Source organism: Dicentrarchus labrax, unplaced genomic scaffold (genome assembly GCF_905237075.1).
Source record: "Dicentrarchus labrax unplaced genomic scaffold, dlabrax2021, whole genome shotgun sequence".
NCBI classification, from domain to species: Eukaryota; Metazoa; Chordata; class Actinopteri; family Moronidae; genus Dicentrarchus; species Dicentrarchus labrax.
Window position 1 is genome coordinate 12,114,232 of NW_026136703.1, and position 11,166 is coordinate 12,125,397.

The 11,166-nt window shown below is 40.0% G+C and overlaps 1 protein-coding gene and 1 long non-coding RNA gene across 2 annotated transcripts; one reads left to right on the plus strand and one right to left on the minus strand.

The window, feature by feature from the left end:
• Window positions 1-394: 394 nt before the first annotated feature.
• Window positions 395-4,906, minus strand: LOC127361384 (uncharacterized). The gene is made up of 3 exons (XR_007884276.1): window positions 4,095-4,906; window positions 3,318-3,444; window positions 395-779 (listed from the first exon to the last, which is right to left on the minus strand). It is a non-coding gene; the product is annotated as an uncharacterized LOC127361384 (long non-coding RNA).
• Window positions 4,907-5,142: 236 nt separating this feature from the next.
• On the plus strand, window positions 5,143-10,794 carry otx2b (orthodenticle homeobox 2b). The gene is made up of 4 exons (XM_051395960.1): window positions 5,143-5,486; window positions 7,732-7,939; window positions 8,467-8,618; window positions 9,198-10,794. Exons 2-4 carry the CDS (start codon window positions 7,843-7,845, stop codon window positions 9,822-9,824), a joined length of 876 nt encoding a protein of 291 aa, XP_051251920.1. The 5' UTR covers window positions 5,143-5,486; window positions 7,732-7,842; the 3' UTR covers window positions 9,825-10,794.
• The last annotated feature ends 372 nt before the right edge of the window (window positions 10,795-11,166 follow it).

Genomic DNA, 11,166 nt, shown 5'->3' on the forward strand with positions numbered 1-11,166 from the left:
CCAACCCAACGGCTGAGATCGTCCCTGTTCCCTGCCGGCAACACACACCTCACCCCCGAGAGGCAAGACAAGAAAACCATTTGATAAATCATGAATAGTCACAGTTGTGCAAGTGCTGTGACCATTTCTAAAATTTATTATGGGGATTACACACAAAATCACACAATGTAACATTTTCAAATGTGTTATGAATGCCTCCCAGAATCCAATTCAAATCCTAGGTTACCAAATAAGCCTGAACAAATCCCCCACATTGAGTTCTTCCTCCTTTGAAGACTTGAGAGGTCCGGTCTGCAGGGCAGGTTTTACCACACCATGCAGACACCTCAGCACACAGAGGAGAAGGATACTGATGGCTAGGTGGAGAGAGACAGAGAGAGAGTCATAGAGCAAGTTGGTGGTTGACAATGATAGTCTTTATTTGCTAATTATTTCTTAATTACTTCCAAGACAGTGTGAAGGCAGAGAAGAAAAAGGAAAATTATAACAACCTTTGTTTAATTTTCAGCAGTGATACAAAAATATATTAAGATTAAGAGTTATATCAAGTTGTAAAAGGAGAACATTTAAAATAAACACATATGCCTTTGAAGAAGACTATCAAGATTGTGTGAAGACGAGCTCTTTACACAGTTCATGTTTAACCTTGAGGCAGCAGACTCTTCTCCCGTCTTATATTTGTCCTTGCCGGTTTTTCCACCAGTCTTGACTTTGCTTCCTCATTGATGATCTGAAGGCGAGTGTGTTTAATTGCATCCGTTTGTTTGTTGGACAAACTCCTGCACAAACACAACACAAACAATTATGGTGCTAATTAAAAGGCATGTCATATTAATGGAAAGAGCAAACTTGGCAAACACACACACACACACACACACACACAGACGCGGCATTATCGAGGCACCACATTTGAATTCATGGAGAAAATGTGTGTGGAAAATAAACCCATAATTTCATGATCAGCACACCTTTTCATTACAGAAGTGAGAACAGCATAAAAAACTAGAATACAGACTCATTCAACAGCGTAAGCATTTTCCATAATTATTTTAAGCAGAACTTGGAACCAAAACTAAATTTGTCACATTGTGAATAATCGCAGAGATGAAATGAAATGAAAGATGCAGAGTGCTGCCTGCTGAATGTGTCTGTGTGCCTCTGTGGCAGAATAAACTCTTCCCCAAACTGACACCCCCTTTAATCCCCGGGGAGGAGACTGAATGTGTTTTGATGACCTCTAGGGTCAGTTACATGTTACATTACACAAAGGTTTAGCTCCTTTGTGATAAGGGAAACAGCGTGGGGAAAGCCCTCGGTTTAGACACCTTGCTCACTACGCAGTGCACTTTTCTTTTTTCTTTTTCTTTTGCAAAGCAGCAGCAGCAACATATCCATCAAACCTGCCAGGCTAATTAAAATACAGCTTGTGATTATCCTACTTCAGCTCATCTCTCTCTCTCTTTCTCTCTCTTTCTGTCACCCACACACTCACAACCAAACACAGGCACACCACGCATATCTATCCAAAATAATTAAAACATAGATGCAGGTTAGAAAAAAAGATGGTTTTATCAACTTCGCTTAGTGCCATACATACAAATGACTCTAAATTAAATAATAAAGTATTTTTTTAAAAACACATTATTACTATATTTGTATGACAGCTTTAATTTTTCTGGTAAAATAATGAGTGAGATAAGAAATTCTGTAAATTGAGATTAGTTTAAAAGTGGTTGCAAGGTGTGCAGATATATTTCCACCTCATAGTGGAGGTATTAATAATGACTTTCTGTGTTTACTAACAAAAAGTAACAGGAGAAGAAATAAATAAGGTTGATAAAAGTAACTGAAGTAAATTCTGCTTTTATTGTGGAAAGGTACATTGACTGAGGCCAATTTAAATCCCAAATGCAGAAGGAAAAGCTTTTCTTGACATTACAGATTATCAACATTTCTATATAAATTGTCTTTATTGGATTTTATTCCCTTTTATTTCTGGCTCTTTTTAAAGCTCAGAATGAATTCCACCAACACATTCCTCATCTTCAGCCATGCGGATATCAAACAAGGAGGGAAAGAGGCAAAGGAGAGGAAAGCTGCCTATAGTTAGGAGATGTATATGTATATATATATGTGTGTGGTAAATATGCAGCTTTAAATTCAGACAACTCACAAATTTGATTTTGCAAAAAAAAAACCAACAGTATTTAAATTATCATGCTGTTCTGTTTTTTGATTTGTTCTATTTAATTTGAAAAACATACATTTATCCATTCCATAATGTGGTGATTATTTCTTTTTATGCCTGGATAAGGCGCAGAGGAGCAGGGGAGAAGGGGGCTGCCTGTAATTATCCAATCTTGAAATAAGATTTTCTTTTTCTTTTTAAGGCTATCAAACAAGGGTCAAACATCCAGGCCTGTCCAATGTATTAGTACAGATGTATAGGCTACGCATTAACTGGTAGAAATCACAGGTTGGAGGAGGCCTGGAGAAATCCTCACCCTCAGGTTGAGTGTAGCAGAGGCGGAGATAAAAGCCGTCGTCGTCAATTAGCCGGGAGTCAGTGGGAGCGCTGCTCGCCAGAGGCGTTTAACTCCTTCTCCCTTTAAACGTCCTTTTAAGATACAAAGTCCCTGCGGAGGGCCTGGCTTTACAGTTTAATAAATTATTTAGCAATTTAAACGGTGAGATCCAGCAGATAACAGCATCACACGTCATGATTTTCTACGCAGCAGTTTGAAAGTCTCGCGTTAGGGCGCATTACCATGCAGCTGCTAAAATATGAGCAAACATTCACACCTCTTTTTTTTTTTTTTTTTTTTTTAAATGTCGTTCTGGCTGCAGGCTGATTATTCCTATGTTGTATTCTGAGAATATAAAAGTTCGTATTACGGGCCCGAAGTGTGAAGGCGTGAAAGTAAAAGAATATAGATTTTTTTTTAAAGGAGCGTATAAGACTATTAATTTAAACTTTACATTCCCCCATTAACAGGATATTTTTTGGCTGGAGTCTGGTTCTGCTGCAGTAAAAATATGGGAAGGCTAAACCGTGACCTTTATGATGGTCATAAAGCAAACAGCAATTAAAAATCCACCAGCCAAGACTTCATCTTTACACCCGCCTGAAGCTGCCCCATATGATATATAAGATTTATTTATTTCACATAAATTCAAATCAACATAAACAGGTGAGTTTATGTAATTTTACTCCATTTTTCCATCCTATTCCATGACCAAATACATGTGTGTTATCCGGCTTTAAAAACATAAATAAAGAAAAATAAAAACACATACAAACAAACAGACAGGGATACCTGAATGTGCAGCAGCTCTCCTCCTCCAAACAGCAAAACTTTTCCTCTGCTCAGATCAAATCTCATGTTTGGTCGTTAAAAGAAATCCAGGGTTATGATCCATTCAACCGCTTCCACTGATCGAAATCTGTCAAAAGAGATGTCACTGAGTTTGTATAAAGTTGATACAGTGTACCAGTTTGTGTGTTGAGCCCCAGCAGGCTGCAGCTCGGAGTGAAAACCAGTTTTTTCCCAGCAGCTGTCACTGCACCTTTGACTCTGGCCTTCCACACGAGCCACAGAGAGAGGCAAATGACGATTCATAAAACCCACGGTCTGCCTGTGTTTATAAATCTAAATCAATATTCAAATCTGTTTGAAGTGAGCGGGTGTGTCCGTGCAAGCGCGCAGTGTGTGTAACGTGTGTGTGTGTGTGTGTGTGTGTGTGTGTGTGTGTGTGTGTGTAGGTGTTCCACAAAGCCTCTTAAGATGATACATTTACCAAGCCGTGACAAAAACCCTCAGCATATTATTTTGAGATGGGCACGCAGGTTCAAAATTCAAGTGACATAGAGGAGGCTTATTTGTCCCGTGCAGCTTGTGGGTCCTCCAGTAAATATGAAATAAGATGAATCCTGAACTTAATGATTGTTATGTTAATAACAGCCAATATAAATAACATTACTATTTTTATTATTGTTATTATTATAATTATTATTATTATTATTACAATGTTACTACACAAAACTTCCGAAATGCACTTTCTTGTATATTAAATCCAAAATAAAACAGGCCTACCTTCATATTTTTATCTTCTTTCACATCTTCCTCGTGCAGGAGTGAAATAAGTGACCCACCGGCCTGTATCTGGTGCCCCCCCTCCCCTCCCCTGTCATTTATCCTCCTGTCTGGCTCTATGTGCCCTACAGGTCCGGTGCAGGTCCTCGGCTGCTCGGTGGCTCTCGGTGGGAACTCTGCTGTGAAATATTCTGGGTGAATTTTGTGGTGCAGGCCTGTGTGAGGGCTGATGGGAGCAGACTGGCTGGCTCTGCGGACGGGAGGACAGTTTTAAGAAAATAAGTCGCTCTAAATCCCCTTTTTTTGCGACGCGCTGGAATGTGAGAGGACGGTGCAGCCTTCACATGGAGAGAGCCCTGCTTTAGAACAGGCGGGATTTTTCTTGTCTTTTTTTTTTTTTTTTTGGGTCACAGATTTATTTTCCTTTCCGATATTTAACTCTTTTATATAACACGCACACTTATAAACACTAAAAGCTTATTTTTTTCTCCTCATAAAGTCTGAAATTCCATGTCAGGATGCTTTAATATCCCTCGATTGTCACAATTCTCTGATTTAAAAAAAATAAATAAAAATAAAGAATTACTTTTATACGCACTGACTGCAGATAAGTGATGCACTGGAACATATTTTCAAAGCATGACACCACTATTATATTGTACATACATTATATTTTCAGAAAGAAAACTCTTTATTTGCGCATATATTTCCCCCTCTTCACCCACCAGCCTTCATATAACTTTCCTCAGTTTAATGCATCCACTGGATAACAACTACTTTAAATTTAAAATGTAAAAAAAAAAGGTGACTAAACTGACTTTTCCTCGGTTTAAACTCCACTTCTCGTCATCCACCAGCATACCGTTTATTTATTATCAATGCACCCTCTCTGCGGTGGGATGGGGATGTTGTCAGTCGCCCTCTCGCTGCCATTGGCTGAGGACTGTGCGTCAAAAAAAAAGTAGCTGGAGACATTTGTTTCCCAGAAAAAAAAAAAAAAAAAAAGAAAAAAAAACCCTCATCCTCCCCACCGGTGTGAGAGACGGAGACAGAGACAGACCTCAGCTCAGTCCTGCGGCTCCCATTGGCTGGCAGTTTGTACAAAATCCAACTCAAACCACTTCACTCACAACACACCAACAAATCCTAAAGGCGTACATGCAGCCTCCTCCATCACTCCGCCGCTGTCGCACCGCTTCCAACCCTGATGCAGGCGCTCACCGTTTAACTTTTATCTCTTTCACCGTTGTTCTGCCTCTGAAGACGGCTGCTTCTGCTCCCGGTTGGTTTTGTGCTTTTTTTTATCCGCCAGGACGTCGTTTGCGCTGAGTTTTATTATTTCTCCTGGAGGAAACCAAGCAGACAAAGAACTTTACAGTCGTCGATATCAGGGTAAGTTTGACTTTTTTTATTATCATAATTATCATTCTTTTTATTTGTATTATTAGTGATATCGAAATAAGCAATCGTGGTAGAGTCAGAGAAGTAAAATAATAATTATAATAATAATAATAATAATAATAATAATACAAGTCTACAAGAAATCACACCTGTTCTAAAACCACATTGAAAAGGCTAACATTATTTTCTTTAAAAGAGAGAGGGGATCAGGTTTCAACAGTGCTACTGGTGCTCAAATAAAACCCACGAAGACTGAAAGAAATGGCAGTGAGAAAGCTTTGGGTTGTTTAGTCCCATCAAACTGCAGATGAAGGCTGAACCCTCTTAAACTCACTCTATTATTTATTTGAGTCCAGAGACAGTGAGTGTGTGTGTCTGCTCACCAAACCATTTTAGATTCACATCAATCTTAACGGCGTATATTATATAAATGTACACAGAGCATCCGGTAATTACAGTAGCCAACTGACGAAGTTACATTGTGATAGGCTCTGTTAATGGAAACAAAGACGGCTCAAACCTAAATTAAAGCTTTTCTGACATCATAATTGCCTTTTTTTCCCCATAATGTAAGATCAATGGAGGCAATATTTATCACAAATATCACACTCGCACTGTCTGATGCAGTCCTGCCACCGAGAACACCGACTCCATATTCACTGAGTTGAAGTTTCAACTCAGAACGAAACCTTACATTTATTTCACACTGCACATACGAGCTCAAATTACAGAGCCAATAATGCAACTACAGCGGATCATTGTGGAGGGGTGAGGCTGAGAGCTGCACTGGGGAGAAAGAACATTTATAGGCCTGCTATCGAAAAATGTGTCGCGGCCTTTTTCTCTCTCTCTGTTGGCTCTGCTCAGCCTCCAGAGAGGAATAATGTAGAGGACAATAAACCAACACGACACATTTCATCTCCTTTACGCGTGTTTTCGAGGTTCTGGTGGCTTGATTGTAATTATGCGTCCAAACAGCTCGGTTAAATGAACATTTATAAGAATTAAATTTCTTCCTTGTAGTTTAATTTTTTTATTTTCTCCAAAAGAAAAATGTAATATGATTACAAATGAGCTCCGTGAACGTGCAGTGGTAATTACTAAAGAAGGAGCTGGTGCTGATTTGAGTCCTGGAGTCCTTTTGGTACTGTATTGATACCAAACTGCAGCTCCACTTAGATGCCACTCGGATTATCTCGTTAATTCATCAACAGAAAAACATTTATCATAATTAATTCTTGGACAGGGAGGTTATTATTGAGCGGGTGTGTGCAACTGGTAGACGGGTCTGTTTTAAGTGTGACAGATTGGGATGAGGGGGTTAAAACCGTTGGATAGTGGGGAAAAAAATGCAACTAATCAAGACGCGCAGTGGGGATGACGGGTGAGGGTCACTGAAGTTGAAGTGACAGCAATCACACATTTACCAATCAACATCACAGAGCATATTTATCAGTGTTTAAAGAACTGTAACAAATATGTGTTCAGCATGCCTTTCTTTTACTGAATTAAAAGCTGCTCTGCACAAAATTATTTCGTATTTTAAATGTTTTAAATCCAGATAATTTTCACTCTAATTGCTTCAGATTCATAATAATCTTAAAAAATAAAGGTAGGCCCTATTTATTCAGGATTTTAACGACAATATTTTAAAATGTTGGTAATCTTAAATCAGGAATTAGGTCTGAAATATGATTATTTATGCTGACTGTCGTGTTTTATAGAATCGGTTTCAATAACATAAATTCAATTTCTTCTTTCACGTGCCACTGGTTGTCTATTTAAATGTATAAACAAAACTTAACATAAAACAGAGAGCCAAAAAAAGAGAATAAAGCCAAAGAAATAGAAACAAATCGAAAATGAAGTAAAATGGTGTCTGTTCATTTTGGCAACCAGGCTTTTAATTTTGCTTTTTAATTATTTTTTATTTTAATTATCCCGGGAAGTAACTAAATATTCCTATTTTATTGTATTTTATTGTACTTCATACACAAGAACCAGTGCCTTTAACTGAACTTTCAAGTGACTTGTTGCAGTTATAGTGTCGGTGAATTGCTTTTTGTTTGTGGGAGGAGGGGTTGGGGACAGCTGGAGATGGTTGGTGTTTATTGAGGAGCGCCGTGCGTTTCGGAGACGGCTTATTTTGCGACAGCGCCGTGTAAACAGACACAATCTCTCTTCACAAGGTGCATCTTCATCGTTGTCTTCTTCTCTTGTCGTTTTTTTGAAACAGGTTCCCGGTATAACTCGGACCACACGGCGCACAGAGGACACCAAGTACACCTCGGGAGCTCCATCAATTTTCAAAATTTTCTCCAACTTCAGCCCTCAGACAAACATTAGCATGATGTCGTATCTAAAGCAACCACCTTACACAGTCAATGGCCTCAGCTTAACAACTTCCGGAATGGATCTTTTGCATCCATCAGTGGGCTATCCAGGTGGGTTTAAACTTTATAAAGACTGAATAAGGAGTCGTGAAAGAACAGTAATGGCTTGGGGCTACAAAATTAACGGGCTTGGGAGGTTACAGTGTGTAATCAGGACCTATTTCAAAACGTATTCATATAATAATGACTGGGAGATGCAATAAAAACGAGTAAATGTGTGAATTATTATTATTTCAGCAAAACTTCTTGCGCAAACGCACAAACTGGAGGAAACTGAAGCCTACTCTTGTGTTCGTTTAATTCAAATTGTGCCTGTCGAATTAATTACTGGAAATGGCTTTGATTTATCCAAACTGCATCACATTTTTGGAACATTAGACTTAAGTATGTCAAGTGGTACAATTTGCCATCGGCGTCCAAGGCTCACAGGACTCGTGCGTAATTACGCAAACAATACAAAATATATTCTGTGATTCTGTAACAGATTTTTGATCTTTTTACTTGCTTTTTTGTTGTTGTTATTATTGGATACACGAGTAATTTAATTTGATTGATTTACATTTCCCTTTCACTTGCAGCAACGCCACGGAAGCAGAGGCGAGAGAGGACTACTTTTACGCGCGCACAGCTCGACGTTTTGGAGGCGTTGTTCGCCAAAACTCGGTACCCGGACATATTCATGCGCGAAGAGGTGGCGCTGAAAATCAATCTACCTGAGTCCCGAGTTCAGGTGAGTTAATCAGATCTGCCATATTTGAGAACTGATCGATGTGGATAAATATTTTAATTATGAAAAAAAAAATGAATCAATGATTAAACAGCTACTGTGTAGATTTAACAATCTGAAAAAAATAGTTTGTGTAGACGACACCTACAGCTCATTAAACTGGGGTAAATATGAAACAAAAGAGATCGAATAAAACAAAAAAATCAATTTTATATCTGCACTGCAAGAAACACTCATCTTAACCCATGACTGACTGTATATCTGAAGCTTAGCATTTTGTCTGCCTTAAATCAAGTGGAAAACTTTTGCCAGTGGGGTGAGATAATGCCACTTAATGACAGATTCCACTGGTACCAAAAACTTGATTTGTGAAAAAGTAGAGAAACGTCTTGATTTGGACTGAAAAGACATAGAATAAATCTGTATTTTTTTCACAAGGTTTGATAATTATAAAAATATCACTTTGAGTGGGACAATATTTAACTATTTGTACTCTATTCGAAAAACGTAGAATCTGGCTTATATTTTCTCTATAATTAAGGGATTTCGACAATAACATGTAGCAATATGTGGCTCTTCCAGGTCTGGTTTAAGAACCGGCGGGCAAAGTGTCGCCAGCAGCAGCAGCAGCAGCAGAACGGGGGCCAGAACAAGGTGCGACCTGCCAAAAAGAAAAGTTCCCCAACCAGAGAAGTGAGCTCAGAGAGCGGGGCCAGCGGCCAGTTCACGCCCCCCACCAGCACCACCACAGTCCCCGCCGCCATCTCAACCAGCACCGCCCCAGTGTCCATCTGGAGCCCGGCGTCCATCTCTCCGCTCTCAGACCCCCTTTCTACCTCCTCCTCCTGCATGCAGAGGTCATACCCCATGACCTACACCCAGGCCTCGAGCTACAGCCAGGGCTACGCCGGTTCGACGTCCTACTTCGGGGGCATGGACTGCGGCTCTTACCTCACCCCCATGCACCACCAGTTATCAGGCCCCGGCTCAACTCTCAGTCCAATGAGCACAAACGCGGTCACAAGCCATCTGAACCAGTCCCCGGCGTCCCTCTCCACCCAGGGCTACGGGACGTCCGGCCTGGGCTTCAACTCCACAGCAGACTGCCTGGATTATAAAGACCAAGCGGCGTCGTGGAAGCTGAACTTCAATGCCGATTGCTTGGATTATAAGGATCAAACTTCCTCGTGGAAATTCCAGGTCCTGTGAACAGAGCAATCAGCTGTTTAAAAAAAAGTGCACAAAACAGTGACGATCACATCAGACACAGCGCTGCCATCCCCTCAATAAAACACATCGGACTGGTTAAAAGTGTCAGCCGGGCTCGGCGAGGCAGGGCTCTCAGGGGCCTCGGGGTTTTTTATTTTGGCATGATGGTCATTGGTCCTCCTAGAGGAGAGGTTTAATTTATTTTAGCACTGGCAAAGAGATTTCTTTTTGTTCCGTTCATTCACAGGTTGTAGCCCCTCCATCCATGTCTGTCAGTGTGTGTGCCTCTATGCGTAAAGGAAAAAAAAAAAAAACACCTGTTGAGGACAACACAAAGCGGACTCTGACAGAAAAGTTACACCCCAGCCACGGAACTAACGTTTATTCCAAGAACAAAACTCAAGTTCACTCTTCTGGTGAAGCGCTCGGGATGGACAGACCCTCCTTTAAAAGCTTCTTACACAACTTTGCCGACCTGCTGGCAGAGAGACATGAGGATGGTGTGTGGACATGGATGCACTACTTTATTTAAGAAAAAAAAGTGTTTATAAGGAATCAATATGTAGTTTCTAAGAGACAATCAGTGTGTGTCTTATATAAATGGTACATATGTGTTTTTTTTATCTGTGCTAGCCTTCGAAACTGTGATCTGTTGTATTGTATGCAATTTGTGAGCCCCCCTCGCATCAGACTCTCTGCTGTGATTTTAATAGATTTCTAACTTTTTTGGAAACAACGAAAGATGCTAATGGTTAAATTACCGGCATCACAAAGAGAGACGAGACTTTCCGAGCACATGGTAGTAATAATCAAGGGTTAGCCCCACTGGAAATGACTCTCGGCTGCTGAGAGCTCCACACTTGCTCCCCTCCATTGATCTCAACACACGGTGATTGTGGATCCTTTACTGGCTCCAAAGATGGTGTGACCTCACCGCTGAAAAGACATGAATAAAGGTCCTGTGAGCTTACTCTTTCATCAAGAGACGATCTGTGTGTGTGTGTGTGTGTGTGTGTGTGTGTGTGTGTGTGTGTGTGTGTGTGTGGTGGAGAGGGGGAACATGGAGAATGAACACAGTGACAGTCAGATAATGTGTGTAAAATTAATCGTGGGTATTTTTTTGAGATGCAGGAATATTCTTAAAAAATGAATTATGGGAACAAAATCACAAAGGCACATTTTCAGCTTCTATAAACCGAAATAATAGTGAGTAAAAACTCAACTATACAACTTATGGTAATTACTTGAAGTTTTATTTTAGATAGGCCTAACTTAAAAAAATCTGACTCAACATTTGGGGTCATTTAAAGTAATTACATTTAATTTATTTTTTAAAAACTGG